Source organism: Didymosphaeria variabile (assembly GCF_027946475.1).
Source record: "Didymosphaeria variabile strain IMI 356815 chromosome Unknown scaffold_2, whole genome shotgun sequence".
NCBI classification, from domain to species: Eukaryota; Fungi; Ascomycota; class Dothideomycetes; order Pleosporales; family Didymosphaeriaceae; genus Didymosphaeria; species Didymosphaeria variabile.
Genome location: NW_026611621.1, coordinates 1,760,133 through 1,776,905, shown reverse-complemented (window position 1 = coordinate 1,776,905; position 16,773 = coordinate 1,760,133). Strand labels below are relative to the sequence as shown.

Genomic DNA, 16,773 nt, shown 5'->3' with positions numbered 1-16,773 from the left:
AGGCGGTAGATCTTGATTTACTGGAGTCGTAGAAATCGAGGCATCTTCCATAGTTTTAAAATCAACAGCCCTTCATCCCTACCTACCTGTAGCTGCCCAATACCCTATAGTACATAGATTGGCTGAAATTCTACGAGGAAGCCATTTGTGCCATGGAAAGGTGGCTTGAAACTTTTGTATAGCACCGATATTGGAAGCGGCGGCACGTCTAAGAAATCTCTTTGTAAGAATACATTGTATCAATGCCCCATGGGGTCCCTAATCGCGTGCAGCTGCAGAATGGCGCCCTTACACTTTGCGATGGTCTCTTGTATGGATTCCGACTGCACTTTCGTTGTTACTTGGGATCGCTGTCGGTCTTCTTTATTGGCGGTCTCACAAGGATGATGGGCTCTGCTCGGCATCGTCCGCCGTTGTTGGTTGGCGATTCGCTCCTACGCTCATTGCGGTTTCGTGGGCCCAGCTCGTCACGCCTGTTTAACGACATTCAACGCACGGAACCTTTCGCACGTCTCGCACGACCTCCTGACAGCGTGCCGCCAGCATCAAGGACCATTTTAGAAGGCCCCAGGCAGGTGTGGACCACGTTTGTTCATGCTTTCAATAAGAAGCACAACGGAGGTAAAAGAAGTTGGATCATCATTTGCGCCTCAGCTGTGCTCGTCATGTCGTCGGTCATCATCTCATTATCTTCTGCGCTTCTCGCTTCCGAAGAGACCAAGATGTGGCATCCATCAGAGATGAGGAGACTGATTCCGAACAAAGTTTCAGCTCTGGAGCCGTCTGTGAATCGCGACACGTATTTTCGGACCACGGGCGAGATCCTACAAAATGTCACTACAACATGTCTTGGAATGAGTTTCGTTATCATCCATCTGGAGGATGATGCAGGGTGCAAATACAATCTATCCTCCAGTCCCAGCGATTACTCTGATTTCAACAGCTGGGAAGTTGGTTCATGGTCCGGTTTGGATACCTTCACATCGCAATGATTAGTGGTTAACCATGTAATCAATTATGGTGTTCTCTTTATGAACTCACTTCTCCGAGCCTCACGGTTAAATAATTTGGTCACCTCTGGTTCCAATCACGGCCCAGCATCGAGTGAAGACCTCACCAATGATGTGCTCAATATCAGAGACAATGTGAACGGACTTCCCCAGTTCCATGTCATATGCTGCGTACGTGCAAGCAGGAAGAGATCCTGAAGCATTGCTTGATCTGGACTACATGTTGGAGAGTACCAAGAAGATCTTCACGCTCTTTTTCTAGCATTATGTGAGCAGCACATACTCGTTGAAGACAGGTGGCTGGGCTTACCAGCCTATCGGCGCGAATCTGGACGGCATTGGTGCCGTTCCCAACGGAACGTTCCCACAGTTCAACCCCGACGGAACACGTGCGAAGAAGATTAGTGAGCGTCCTGCGCAAAATACAAACCGTACGGCGGGTGCGAAAAAGTCGACGCGCGTAGAAGTTTTGCACATGAATCCGAAAGCGGTGTGGTTGTGCGTGGCCTTGCTCGTCTGGCTGGCACTCACTACCATCGTCATTTGTGCGCTGCAACGATGATTCTTTGGCAATCTGCGTCGCAATTTCGAGTCTAGCGCGGATGTTCTTGTCCTTGTTGCTGGAAGTGAGAGACTTCTGGCTGCGGTCGAGAAGTATGGTGTAGAAGGGCTTCTCGGGAGCGATGTAAAGACGCCCCTAGGATGGTTCCGCACAAAAGATGGAAGGATGAGATGGGGCATTGGAATAGTAGAAGATGGAGAAATACTAATGAACTAATCGCTGACTGCCTTGCAGCATTCTGAAGATGGAGAAGTATCCATAGATTTGGATACATTCGCATATATACACCGCAACTTGCATCCATTCATGGGTCCAGATTCATGGGTCCCTTAAGCAGCCGGTATCGGCGGCGTTGGTGTCGGCGTTGTCCCCGAATCCACACTCGGACAGTAGTACGCCGCCGTACACGTATACGCGTCTCCCTCATAGTTCGCCCTGAACTTCGTGCTGCCATCTTTGAAGCAAATGAACGGCTCAGCATCCGCCGCGCCGGTCCTCGCCGTCAGTGTGGCGCTCCCTGCGATCTCGCCCTTTGCCAAACTCCCTGCTTTAGCGTCGATACTCGTCTTTAAAGTGCCATATTGCGACAAAGCCACGCTACGTGAGACACCTTCCCAACGAGTGGCGGAAGCTCTGGCGAATGCGGTTGCGGAAGAGGTTGTGCCGGTGGGAGGGCCATTGATGAAGTAGGCTGCGCCAGCGATATTGACTGAATGAAGGTCAGTATATCGTAACGAGCAATACAGTTTCCAACAGATTCAGGTAACGGTAAACACACAATCATCAGGATCGCACAAGCCAATGGGACATTCTGACGGCGTGCAGCTTGCCAGGAAGGCAGTGTGTTTCGAGCCCAGTGTCTCTATCGGTTTTGCTGAGGCAATCGATGGTAGGAGGGCGAACGCGCCCAAGATGAAGGTTTGGACGATCATTATCAAGGTTTTGGATCAACGATGGAGGTGCGAGGGCGATCAATCAAATCGATCGGGTCAGACCCTAGATCTTATACCTCATCCAGGGAAGGTCACCCACCTGTGCATACATATGTAGCCCAGTGCACCGGACTCCCAGAGAAACACGTATCTGCAATGCCGCTTCCAGCTCACATAATACAATCAATAGATATGTTGATTGCGTCTGGACTCTGCTATATACCATCCGGCCCCGATATGTACCGGACGCCGCGCCGTTTGCTCGTAGAGGACAAGGTAATGTTGTCATGAGCCGGCCGCATAAATGCGAGTGCCGGTGCAAGGATGTGCTGTTATTGACTTCCCCGCAATCCACGTCTGTGAACGAACGTGTTGACGCGATGCGTATTAGCCGGATATTGGGATATACTTGGGATCTTGGGCAACGGAACGTGGATTTCGATGGAACGGCGAACGTACTAGGTATAACCATGGCGTCCGCGATGGACGTATCCTTGGAAGAGACATTCCAGCGTACCTGGATTAGGATGTTCGTCTCGAGTATCATCGTCAAGTCCTCGAGAAGATTGCCACCGCTTTTCGGTTATGTTGACCGACCGTGACTGCGTTCGGCTAACGAGTCAGCACAGCGAACCTACACATGGCGGTAACAGATCTGTAGCGTCGCGTCGAGCTTTGTTTGCACATGTGTGCGAACAGCGAGGGGTTCCTTCGCACAGCTTTGTACCGATCTGGCAGCCATGACTCTTTTCGTACTAGCGTTACATCTCTCCAACCTCTTCACCATTTCGAGTCCAAGATAGACTCTCGACATGGCAATCATAACTTGGCAAGTAGGACTCTTTGTCCCAGTACGAAGCCTGAACCGCGTGATTTCGGTGCCACCGAACAAAGGAAGGTTTCCTGGCCGACCTCACGATAGGAAGGCGCGCTATGCCCAAAATGACCAACAATACACTCGCCTGTATATGAGAAGTCGTCATAAGACATACTAAGTCCTGAAGTCTCACTACCCTGCCGAGCCTCAACCCACAATGATAACATACGAAGACCGCCCTCCAAATCTGAACGACGGAGCCAAAGCCGGCGACTACTCGCCCCTCCCATCATCGAGCGACTTCCATGATGAGGACGAAAAGTTACTGCACCCAGGCCGCATTGCAAGACTGCAGAACAAGTGGACACGCGCCTCGAAATGGCTTCGCATCTCCCTCGAGATCGTCGGCCTGCTCCTGCTTCTCTCCAACTTTTTCATGCTCCTCAATTACTCGCAACCCGTCACCGGCCCCGACCCCCGTGTATCCTCAGGTCCTGCGAACAAACACATGATGTACGGCTCTGACCCACGTTACATGTCCTTCAATCATAAGTACGACTACCTCTGGAACGACGCCTTCACAGAAACTTGGGGCGCCATAGCTCTTCCTCCGTTCAAGGACGCAGCCAGCCTGTACAGCAAAGACTCGTTACACGATGAAGGCGGTATCGGCATGTTTCATGCGTTCCACTGTCTCGCGTCTATGCGTGCGGCGTTTCAGAAGATGAACGAAAGCACGGTGACGCTGGAACAGCTGCAGAAGGGGGATCATGTGGCGCATTGTTTCGACTATCTGAGGAACGTGATACTGTGTATGGCGGATGGTGAGTAGTGCTCTAATTTGAACATAAAAAGGATCTTGGCTGATCATGTCGGTGTAGATACTTTCGAGATCGCGCGCAACCGTTCAGGACATCCGTGGGGAACCATTATTGAGGGTCAGTGGGACCTACGCACTTGTCGAGACCACACAAGGCTCCAAGAGCTTTACAACAGGTATGGGAAATGGAGGCGACATGATAAGTTGGTCTATCATGATGAGGTCGGTGTGCCGAACAACGATCCAGCGGAGGCTTAGGGAGCCTGAGCATTGTGAGCAAGTGCGCGAGCAGCGGCTCGTAATATGGCATGTTGTAGTTTGAGCTTTTCTCTCCTCTTTGTCATTTATTTGTCCTTGCTACACCATGTGCATATCCAAGCAGATCCAGCTTATCCTTGAAGAAAAGAGGAATGAAAGCATCATTCGCCTGACCACATGCACAACCAAAGCGCTGACGATCCAGGGTACATGAGTCTAGATCGCGCTCCCGACTCCACATGTTTTTCTGAATTGTGTTGCTATCATAAAGCTGGCGTTGTGGTGCTGTTTCTTTTGGATTGCAAGTCACCGTTTTAAGCGCTTGAGATAGGTAGCGTCGGGAACTGATGTTACAATCGCATTACTTGAGCAAGTTGATTGCGTAACAGGTTCCTCCAAAAAGCCATAACAGACCATGGTACGGCATAACACACAAAATAAAAGGCAAAAGCACATTGTGGAAAACACAATCAGCAAAGAAGGACCGCCACGCAGGCCACTGTTATTCACTGGGTATCTAACTATACATAACGAAAGGAGCTCCCACCCCAACAGTGGTAGAAGTCGAACTCATGCGGGTGACTTCAGCCAGACTCCACCAAGGGACCGGGAAGAGGGTTCTGGTTGCAGTCGCCGTGGTCTGGGAAGAAGCGAATGTGGTGACGCCTGCTCGCAATCATCACACAGAAGTTTGGCGACTTCTTGCAGCCAAGCTTCGCGAAGACGGCCTTCAGTCCTTGTTGAAGGATGAGGCGGTCTAGATATCAGAGGTTAGTAACGTTATTTCACATCCATGTCATGTACGTACGATGTTGTACCAGTGAGGAGGAAGGGCCCCCGAAATGTTCACCCAGTCGTGAACGACCACGCCGGCCTGGCTCGCCAGGTCTTGTCCCCGTTGCTCGACGGGAGTCGGCGGGCGGGCGGGGAGGCCGTGCGGGAGACGCACTCCCGTGCGCGCGAAGCACTCGGCCTCCTGCTCCAGGGTGAGGGGAGGAGGGCGGGCAGGAAGCCCTCGTGGTGAGGGGCGGCGGCGGGAGCAGCGCGAGCTCAGCGGAGCTCATTGCGGTGGTGGTGTTGGTGGTGATGATGGAGGTGTGGTGTGGTTGTTGGTGGGCAGTAGCAGAATAGGAGTAGAAGTGGACTGGGAGTGGTGTCCTGAGGAGGAAAGAGTCACTAAGTGCCAGTATTTATATAAATACAACCTGTCGAGGAGAGCACGGACAAAAAGTGAGAGTTACTGCCCACCCTCTTGCCTTCACCACTACCCTGTAGGCCAGGCAGCGCTGATCGCAACACCTGCTATTCCTGACTTAGTGGGTACACCGTGGGAGCCGAAGAAACCGTGCAGGAACGTAAAAGTACATGAGGCCGAGGTAAGTCAAGGGGATGTTGCATGCTGAAGTCGAATGAGCTCATAGACAACGATATTGAACGAGACGGGGTGTGCTGTAGCTTTTCAGAACAGCATTGCAACAGGAACACCTGAATGTGCCCTCGAGCCCAAGTACAAGTCATCTCTGAAGATATTGCTTGGGATTTTCCATGTAGAAATGAGGACGCCGTTGCGGTAGCGTAGCATGGAAACTCCCACAGGGCGTACCAGAGCATGAACATCCGGCAGTGGTGGAGTGTCTCCTTGAAATCTCGTCGAACTATCAAATCTCGAAAGAAAAAGCGATAGGTTTATCCGGATGACTTTTGCGAGTTACGCCAACCCGCCACACGCTTTCTAGCTCGGCGAGGATGTCCGCACCGTGCAGCAGAGCGTTTGAGTAGACTGGATGCAGTCTTGGGGTCGGTATGCTTCAGCTGCACACCGCTCTCGAGAGACGAGAGACCCCACCCTGTTTCTTCTCTGTCCCTTCTTCTTCATTTAGCTGACTCGATGCCCCGAGAAGCCTGTGCTCTGCCCCTCTCATACACGCGGAGCAGCGCATGCAGAGGACCGATGGCCTCAGTAACCCCGAACAATTGAGCGACACAAGAGCACCATTAGGCCATCTTGAGTGTATTGCTCTTCTAATACCGTAATTGATACTCGGTAGTCCGGGTTTGTCGTGTGGTTTGCTACTGCCCTGCCCCTCCCTTCACCGCGGACTAGCACAGTCGAACGACAACAGCGTCACTGCCTCAGCTGTTCTAGGAGCATGGAACATCCGGAAAGTGCGTTTTTACAGTACGACATGCCTGCTATCTTCTTCGGCAATGGATAGCTTGGACTTGTTGCGCCAATTGTTGCTGTATCTTCTAGTTTGGCTGACTCTCCTCTTCAGAGCCCCTCGCAGATTTCGCACACGATTCCCAGCTCGATCGGCTACTGCGACCTTTACGAGTGTCCCGTAGCGCCAAATGGCACTCCCAACGTCCCTACCGATCGCGCGCCCCTTCAGTGCTCCTCGCCGCCAGCCAAACGTCCCGAAAGACCGCATACCGAGAGCACACATAGCACACACAGGCATCGCATCCAGAAGAACCGCCATAGTGAGAGCCCGTTGAGACCCTGTAATGGGGCAGGGGGGCCTCTTGTTCTCAGTTTCCGGACAGCACGTGTTCAAAGTGCCGAAAGAAAACACCTCTTGTACCCAGTGTCCGGTGGCGGCCTCGCTTTGGAGGTCCTGCAAAATTAAAAGCTTCGAAGCACCTGGAAGGCTTCAGAGAGCTTCCAACTCATAGAGAAAACTTCCAACGTATCGCCAAGGAAGCCACAATCTGGGCAAGCAGACCTGAGAGGCTACGCGATGATCCGTGGGGGGAGAGACCCTTCTGGCAACAGGGAGAACTCCGGTAGAGTAGTGGCCATATCCGGCTTCAGAGATGCGTTGACACGCCCACGCCTCCGCGCAATGATTATTCGACAGACCCAAAGCGCATACCGCAAGCCTGGGAGGCCTCACAGTGCGTCAAGCCGTGTGGCGACAAGCGGAAAGAATCGTGATACCGCTTCCGCGACCTTCGTCGACATGCCAGACGATACATGAGTTGCTATATGGACTCGAGAACCACAATCGGAGAGACACAACTTTGAGAGACGGAAGGATGTTTGAATAAGGTTCCGGGAATGCCGATCGTCCGCACCGAGGCTTCGTGGCGCCTGAATGTGGGGCAGGGCCTGACACTACCATAGGCCTCCACCTGAACTTGGGCTCGACAACACGTCTCAGGGAACCACTCCATCCACAGCTTCAATTGGTTAGATCCGAAAAAGCAGTGCATGTGCATGAAGCCCTTCAAAGGCTCCGAGTACTAATGTCAGCATGTGTGCAGTCGCGGCTTTCTCAACAAACATACCTCGATGGCATCGAACTGATCATTCCCAACATCACAACCGCGATTGGAGACGCACACCGGAATCCCGGGGCTACAATTTTACAATATTATTGCAATACCTAGGGGACAGTAGACATTGGCTTTCGCGACGATCTATGTCCAAACACCTCTAACAAGACCTCCTAGGCTTTATCAGCAGCGACCCTCTCGTGGAGCCTCTACCTACTTTTCAGCGCACAGTGCATTCTACTAGCTCACGCTCGCGGTGCTCCTCATCTTGGAGCGGCGTGATGCTCCAAGACAACGATGCCGTCAAAATGGTCGAGCCAAATCCTCGGCTGGGTCTCCCTCGTCCTCCAAAACCTCTCTGGGTGATGAACCGAGGTCCAAGCCATGAGTGAGCTATATTTTCCATTCCGGTGCTTCCCATTGTAGTGATGGTCCTGTATGGTAGTACTCTTGAGATCAGCTGGCGACTCTGAGGATTCATGCTGACGAGCGCGCAATGTTCGCGATGAAAGTCTTCATGGACGGGCTTGGGAGGCAGTCGGACGAGCAATGACAGCGGTAAGAATAACAGCAAAGCGATGGCGGACCGTTGTCGAGATGAAGCTGCCGGGATAATAATGTGCTCGAACGTGGCCTGACCTGAGCAGGCAAGACGAAACTGGGCATGGAAAAGCTGCTCAATCAAGCTCTTTGAGTGCTCCGAGAAGCTTCTGGAAATAGGCAGGGGACCTTACTGGTCGTGCATAAATACCATGTCACGAGGACATGAATAAGAATTACGGCAAAGCGAGGGCGAAGGGGTCCAAGATGCTCTTCGCTAGACCACTCGGTCACTGCGCTTCGCGGCCGCAAATGAACGAGGATTTTCTAGGCGCTAAATCAACGCTGAGATCTCAGCGGGAGCTCTGGTCTTATCTTGTGAGAGAATGTCGACGTCCTTGTACCGTTTCCAAGCGCAAAGAGGCGGTTGCTTTCTCCTCTTCTTATCTTTAAGACTTGAGCTGACGCCGATCAACCGCGGGCAGGCTCGCTCGAACACGGTTGGCATTCTCCACTGTGGAGAATGCTCGAAGCGAAAGACAAAGTGCATGCTGCTGTGAGGAGCGGACCTGTGAACAAAGTCACGGATAGGACCAGAATGGAATGACGCAGCCTATCACAGTGCTTCGTGGAGTCAGCTGAACGCGGAGATCGAATCTGCGAGCGTTGCACCTCCACACTTGAGATTCTGGGCAGGAAGTTCTCTTGTGTGAAGCAAGTTATCGAAGCGGCTTTATCGCATCTTCAAACAACACCGGCACATCGAAGCGGTTCTATCGCCTCTTGGAGCGTACCGGCGTCATTTTTCACTGTTCATCTTTTCCATCAGAGATGATCGCACAGTGAAACGAACAAGAACGCATGAACGTTAGTTGTGGGCTTGTAGAGTATGACCGGCCGTACGTATCACCGGGCAGATGTTCGATTTCGTCTTTGGCCAACCCATCTCGTCTCATCCCAGATCACCAAGAAGGGTTTTGCCCGCCATGTCTAGAAGAGGCTAAGTCTGTCTCATCACCTGGTTGAGCTTCCTGACAGCGATTTGCCTCTGTAGCTGCCATTTGAACCATATGATCTTCCTGCAATGAGATAGAGCGAGAAGGGTCGCTTGGAGCTAACGCGCGGGTGAGGGCTGGATTCTGCCCCGAGGCTCACCGGAGTCAGATGCCTTGACATGAAGAGAGTTCAAGCCCCTAGGCTACTTGGCGTTGGAATCGCTGTTCGCACCAGTAATGGCACCATTTATAGCAGCACCGAGCTAGTGTTGCCAGCAGCAGGTTTTGCTCCGCTAAGGTCAAGGATTCCATAACAGCCATCATATCAGGATCAAAAAAAAGCAGCCGTATGACGCTTGAGAATTATCTCTACGCTGGTTCCGGACGTTATTGTTGCTGCCGAGGCGGAGTGGGTTAAACCGAGGTCGGCGTGTTGGTCTGCGCGCAGTTGGCTGAGGCCGACGGCTGATTCTCATCTTTGCTTACATGCAGACTCGGTTTCTACAATCGGTGGTGGAGAGCTAATCTCATGTGCGAAGTGGGTTTGCCAATCTTTTCTTGGCTGAGAGTGTAAATGCATCTGCTCTCGGGACTTGGAGGTAGGTCTGGAGGAGAGGGTCCTTTTTGTCGGCGCTGTGGAGCAGTGAGCCTTGGGTACGAAGAAGAATGCAAGACCGGTCCGCCTGCGGGAGCCGGAGACAAGACTACTCACATTGTCACTGCGGTCATCGTGCCCCGCTCCTGCAATTTGCTAGACCATGGTCGACATGCCTTCGATGCGGACCATGCCTTCGCATAGTTACCCACCAACGTCATTGCCAGCGCCTGGGTTCGGAGGTGTACCCCTGGTGGTGGCAGACCGAACCTCAGCCCGCATACCTGCCGGATTCACGACGGACACTGGATTCATGACGGTCCAAAGCTGGGTCTTGTAGTGCTTGAAGAGCTCGGTCAATAAGATCTTGAATCCTACGTACGACTCGGCGTAGTAGAAGACCAAAATCTTGTGGTGATCTTATTGGGAGTCTGCGTCGAGGATTCCCGATGGGAGGCTGTGGCTAAGTGCCTTGTTCTCGCCATTCGCCGCTTGGCCGTCATGGCCGATGGTGCTGGTGAGCTTCTTTTGGCCCTGCTGTTGGTATTTCCAGCTTTTTTCGCTCAGGAAAAGTTAAGGCTTGCCATGGCAGCCATCATGTCGGGATCAAATACAACGAAAGGAGCAGCTCCAGTCGTCGAGAAGAGGAATATTCGGCCTGCGCGTTGGAGGTGGTGCCATAGGCGCTAGCAGCCACAGCGGTCGACGCAGAGGACATGGACGAAGGAATTCTTTGGCAACATCTAGGAACAAAGTCAGAAGCTAAGGTCAAGAGGGTTAGGAAGTCAACTTGCCGAAGTTAGCTTCCCAGTAACGTTGCCAGACCTGATGATGGGGTCGATATTGTCGCCCTGCTGCGTGGGTCGTTTGGCCGAGGCATGGCTATGATCACCAGCATACTTTAGGTATATTTGACCTTCTACCCCAAGCATCCCAGATCTTGGATGCGAGGCAAAGCTTTGATGCTGCGTGTTGACCTAGGAGGTCGAGCTATAGGCACGCAAGAGCTGGGAAAGTCGAAGGACACCATCACTTACGAGGTAGTTGTGGGAGTCTGGTGCCCCTGAAGCAACGCCTTGCCAACGCCCACATTGATCTTACCGTACGCGACTGCCAAAGAGCTCCGCAAGGACGCGGCGAACAGTAAGAGGCCTCTCGATAGTCAGAGGTGACGCTCAAGCAGCCAAAGCTCGTGCAGGCCGAAGAGAGACGCGCGAAGCCCATGTCAAAAGGAGAGTAACTGTGGCGTTGAGGATACGGAGAGGAAGGCGGGGTAGGCGGACTCAGCCCGGCCTCTATCAAGCTGCCCGCCCGTGCTCTTGGTGAACGAAGAAGGGGATCAACCTCACCGACCCTACCACTGACTCACGATCCCAAGGCTCAACACCGGAAGAACTCACTATAGCTGCTCGAGAACATTTTCGTTGTCCATGCAGTCCAGCTCGAGCAACTCCCTTCTCGAGATCTGTTTTCGTTGTGGAAATACGGCACTGTGAGGACAAACGCAGCGAAAGCGAACTTCGCAACACCAAGAAAAACCGCGTTGACGCGTGGAACAGTACGCCTGGTGCAAGCAAGATTAATCTTCCCCACCAGCCGATTGCAGGCCATAAGGGTGTCGCACTCTACTACCTGCTGTCCTGCTGTGTATACATGGGTTTCGAGAAGCTACTGAGCCCCCGCCTGGCCTCATGTCGCTGGCCCACGCTCATGATGTTTCCGGGCGGCCATAGAAATCTCTGGCCCGATCATGCGAGAGCCACTGACCCGATGCACACATTTCGCTTCAAAGCCTCGTATGTGCTCATTATATCGCCTCGTTACGCTACTAAGAGGGTTAATTCACATCCAACGGTGCCGTTGACAGCAAGGCAATCTGCTGGCAACACCTCTTGCCTGATGAATTTGGGCCTGACGGACACTCGACAATTTTCCTCTCTTCAGCTTATATCCTTTTGTATGCCTCCTATATAGTTCGTCCCACGGTATTTAGACCGATTGCTCCCGATCCGATCTGCGGCGCGCAATAAGCGCATGGTGCGCGGGTATACGAACGGTCGAATGAGCTATAGACACGGTTCGTGGATGGGTCGGCGGATCCGAAGGAAGCAATATGAGGCTAAGATAGAGATAGGAATGCGCATATATCTCGACTTCCTATGTAAAAGTTCAAGGAAGCGGAGAAAAGCTTGGGCGCTCTGGGTTGAACTGGGCGTGGCGGGCGAGCATTCGAGGCGGCATATCGCGCGGGGGGTAACGCACTTGGGCAATTACTTATGGCGGAGGACTACAAGAAAGGGCGCTACTACCTCCATTGTTCTGACAGAAATCGGGCAGACAGGAAATACGACTGAACACCCGTATCAGGCATACGTCTGCATGTGCACGCTGCTAATGACCCAATAGGTAGAGAGGATAGAGGCGGCCGAGTACCATATCGACTTCGAACAGCACGCTCATACTGCCGCAAAGCACTATATCGTAGCAGCAGTGACTCCCGCGTTGCGCCCATTTGGATTGTCAGGGCGTGTCGCCCGAGTTGGCTGTGCTCGAGTGCTGTTCTCCCACCTCTGCTGGTACTGTCAGCCACCCACAAACGCGATCCATATGGCCCGTGCCCATGTGTTCTGCTTCTCGACGTCGCCGATTCACTCATTCTTTGCCCTAAATTCTGAGACATGACCGACATGCGCGACACCCATACATCGAAGCGCTCCTCACCGCGTGGGGAGGACTGTGAGAAAGATAGGCGCGTATCCTTCCTCGATCTGGCAGGAGGTTAGTTCAAAGTCCCGCTGGATAGCTTTGCCATTCACGTTCTTCGCTTAGAGCTCCGCAACTACGTATACGAACTCGTGGTCGCTGGTGAGAAGGGACACGAGCTTATACTTAGACACGACCCTGACGGAAGCTATCGCGCATCCTGCGGTACACCTGATGGCACAAGTCGAGCCAGCGTGGCTCTGGCCCAGATATGCAAGCAGGTACGACGCGAGTTCCGGTATTGTTTCCGTTGCTGAGTCTTCTCACGCAATTTCCCTGGGCTAACGTTGGCTTTCACATTTAGACCCCTTAGCATGAAAATGATCTACGCTGTAGTGCCGCTGCATAGCTATGCTTTATTCCTGCAGACTTTCTTGTTCACCGGTCTGCCGCTTCGCCGCATCATCATCTACGTACCTTACTGGACCGAAGGTTTTAGGTCTGCGACCTCTCATCGTAGCCGCTTCTACTAATGCCTTTTCGGTGAGAGTCTTGAATACCACGCTCAATACCCTTTGCGGCCGATGGCCAGAATGGAAGAAGCTTCTCCTTTTTGGTTATCTCTGCAATATCTCTTTTCAAATGTCATGGGAATGTGGTCCTGTGTTCATATGCACCATCAGCAAAGAGTTGGGGGGACTTTGGGACAAGCATGGATATGCGGCGATCCATGATGGACTGCCAGACATCAGATACTTGTGCACTGAGTATTCGGTCTTCAAGAGCGAAACCTGGACCTTTGGCGAGGTCAGGAAGGCTCCGAAGCCATTCCATAACAACATCCTCAAGTACCATGGCGAGTGAAGTGGTGACAAGGACTATCATTGACGCTCGCTGTTCGCCGTCTCATAAATCTTCGAGTAGCAATGCTAAGGCATTGATCTGGTTTCGCAATGAATACATGTGGACTGAAGAGCATGTAATTGAGTGTGCTCCCAATCAGCTTCGATAGAATGGACTGCCGCAATTACGGACAAGTACCGAGCCTGGAAGACCATGTTCGGCAAGCCTCCTGACTCCGAGACGAGGTTCCCCGGGTCTAATCTGGTCATGTGGCCTATTTTTCCGATAATTTTGCGTGCACCCCGCTTTCCCCCACACCAAGTGGAGACGACTCAGAGACAATGCATGTTGCTGTCTAAGCAGTACAAACAAAAGTGCGAGCAAAGCCTGAATCATGGTGCAGTTTTATCTACATACGGACGGTTCCTTCGCCGCCTTCGACGATTTGAGCATTGCTTTTTCTTTTCATCCTCTCCCCTACATCGCGGAGCTATTGTACATACTGCTGGACAATCGCCCATCATGACAGCCACACAAATACCACATCTTCGCAAGACCAAGACGTCCTCACAACTGGTTGTCAACGGCGAGCCTTTCCTCATGCTCAGCGCTGAGCTCCACAATTCGACACTCAGTTCGGCGAAATACATGCGGGATGACAAGATTTGGGAGAACATGCGCGCGATGCATTGCAATACGCTTCTTGGATCTGTGACTTGGGAGCAGATTGAGCCTATAGAAGGCCAATTCGACTTTAGCAACATCGACGAGATCATTCTAGATGCCCGGAAACACGACATGAAGCTAGTCCTGTTGTGGTTCGGCACTTATAAGAATGCGCTTAGTACCTACGTGCCAGCGTGGGTAAAGAAGGATGTCAAGCGGTTCCCAAGAGCGCATGTCAGCGAAGCGGGCGCAAAAATTAGAACTGAGGAGTATGTCAGCCCATTCTGCGAAGCAGGTTGGACAGCCGATGCGAAGGCCTTCGGGACGTTGATGCGACATCTAAAGGAGTTCGACGGCGCGCATAGCACTATCATTATGGTGCAGGTCGAGAACGAGACTGGCATTTTGGGAGACTCTAGAGACCGAAGCAAGCTTGCGAACCAGAGGTTCGCCCAAGCCGTACCGAAGGACTTGGTTGAAGGTCTGCAATCGCGCAAGAACCCACATCCCGATTTCGTGAAACGATTTCCCAGCATCAAGGAGGCGAAGGCAGGAGAACACTCATGGAAGGAAGTTTTTGGCGTGGACGACGTGATCAACGCCGATGAGATGTTCATGGCGGACGCCATCTCTCGCTATGTTGAGAAGGTCGCTGCAGCAGGCAAGGCGGAATACCCCATCCCACTCTACGCGAATGTATGGTTAAACTTCGACGACCCATCGGCTCTCGACCTCACAGATCTACCCGTTGTCGTCGGTGGCGGAGCCACAGCAGGCATTTACCCGTCCGGTGGGCCCTGTCCGCACACAATGGATGTCTGGAAGCATAACGCACCTTCTCTAGACTTCATCGCTCCTGACCTCTACTTCCACGACTACGAGAGCACGTGCAAGAACTACCGACACGATGATCAAGTCTTCTTCATACCAGAGCAGAGGCGGGATGAGAAAGGGGTGCGGAGAGTATGGTTAGCATATGGCACATACCTAGCACTTGGATGCTCGCCATTCGGTGCAGACTCCGAATCAGCAGAGGCCAGCGCTATAACCAAGCATTACAAGCTCATCTACTCGGTACGAAAGCAAATACTCGATGCGCAGGCCAATAGGCCTGAAGACATCATGGGATTCTTCTTCGACGAGTGGAAAGAGGGCGAGAAGGTGAAGGAGCACAGCTGGACCAAGAAGATGGGTGGATTCGACGTCATTGTGGACCGCGCCTTTGTCTTCGGTAAGCCGGGCCCTGGCGCTGGTATGGTCATTCATCAGGGCGACGGCAAGTTCTTGTGCGTTGGTTGGGGCTTCAATGTGTACTTCAAGAGCACCAACCCTAAGTCCACGTTCACGGGTATTTTGCACGCAGAGGAGAAGGAAGTCAACCCTAAGACTTGTGAATTAAGTACTTTGAAGGTGCTTGGTGGTGATGAGACGCGTAGTGGGGAGTTCTTGATAATGCCGAATGAGGAACCGGACTACGGCGGCTTCCCGATTGCGGTGACCATTCCTTCACGGACAATGATCGCTGAGTGCTGGGCTTATAGCGTTGAAGAGGTGGAGGATGACTTTTAGATAGTTTGTCCATCATAGATTCTCGCATTCAGAGATAAAGCTTCTAATTGCTGGTCTTGACACCGGACATCGAGTTCTTCTAGCTTTGCGAGTAGCCGGTCCAGATTCAGTGTCGCTTGTTGGTTTGCACCAAAAACCCCGGTCCTTACTTCATCGAGCAGCGCGCCACCAATATCGCGAATTTTTGGGACGACGCTGTAGCCGTTCGCGTCGAAGACTTCGTTGGGCATGTGATACAAAATGTCAAGTAGCTCGTCGACTACGCGGTGCCGCTCCTCGGATATGAAAGTCGGTGTAAGTAATACATTCTGAGCGCGAGCCAGCCCGTTCATCTGCTCTAGTAGGTTCGCACGGATATGCAATTGCGTGACTTTAAGATTGACTGTTTGCACGTCAGTCCCAAAATCTCCCCCGATCACGCGCTCTTCTCCGCTCAGCGGACTGCCCGGCCGACTTCTCCACTTCAGCTGGGGTGGCAAGTCGGCTAACGCTTGCTGGGCTTGTTTCATGCTCTCTTGCAGGTGCTCCATGGTCTTGATGGGAACAGACTGGCTCGCTTGCCAGATCAAGAACAGACGTGCAAGTGCATTCAGACCAGGAATGTATGATCGTGAAGGAGAAGAGTGCAATGCCTGGGAAATGCCCGCGAGCAAGCTCTCGTCGGATGCATCAAGCGGTATTAGCGCGTTGACCTGTTCATGCGCTTGACGCAGAACAAGTAATGGCCATCCATGCATATCGCACGTACATTGGCCCGCATAGATGAGCCAGTACAGTCTCTTCAAGATCTGTTGGTCCAGAAATGTCATCTGATCGAAGTCATGATAGAGAAGATATTTGACACCCATGGCGGCCTCTGCGCTTAATCGGTGGGCAAGTGGTGATCCAATACCGTGTTCGTGGTGCGTAGCACTGGAAAAATTGTACATTGCTAGCACCCAGTCCAGGGAAATGAGCCTGTTCCGGTCCCATAGCCCTAGACGCTCGGCTATATCGAAAGAGCCATCTACGGTTACTGCACCGTAAAGGCCGCGTCTTCGCCGCAGACTAGCTACGACTGCTGCGCAAAGTGACGCCACCAGGATAAGAAACGAGCCATCGGAGTTGTTGTTCGCAGTCTGTGCCTGGGTTATGCGTTCTAGCATTTGGGTCCGTTGGAAGATTGGAGCGACAGGGTGGATCCA

At 52.4% G+C, this 16,773-nt stretch overlaps 3 protein-coding genes across 3 annotated transcripts; 2 read left to right on the top strand and 1 right to left on the bottom strand.

The window, feature by feature from the left end:
* Nucleotides 1–3,538: 3,538 nt before the first annotated feature.
* On the top strand, nucleotides 3,539–4,153 carry N0V89_002292 (uncharacterized protein; the record flags this gene model as incomplete). The annotated part of the gene is made up of 1 exon (XM_056211102.1): nucleotides 3,539–4,153. One exon carries the CDS (start codon nucleotides 3,539–3,541, stop codon nucleotides 4,151–4,153), a length of 615 nt encoding a protein of 204 aa, XP_056074575.1.
* Nucleotides 4,154–13,876: 9,723 nt separating this feature from the next.
* On the top strand, nucleotides 13,877–15,589 carry N0V89_002291 (uncharacterized protein; the record flags this gene model as incomplete). The annotated part of the gene is made up of 1 exon (XM_056211101.1): nucleotides 13,877–15,589. One exon carries the CDS (start codon nucleotides 13,877–13,879, stop codon nucleotides 15,587–15,589), a length of 1,713 nt encoding a protein of 570 aa, XP_056074574.1.
* Nucleotides 15,590–15,632: 43 nt separating this feature from the next.
* Nucleotides 15,633–16,734, bottom strand: N0V89_002290 (uncharacterized protein; the record flags this gene model as incomplete). The annotated part of the gene is made up of 3 exons (XM_056211100.1): nucleotides 15,633–15,668; nucleotides 15,727–16,292; nucleotides 16,338–16,734. 3 exons carry the CDS (start codon nucleotides 16,732–16,734, stop codon nucleotides 15,633–15,635), a joined length of 999 nt encoding a protein of 332 aa, XP_056074573.1.
* Nucleotides 16,735–16,773: the final 39 nt, after the last annotated feature.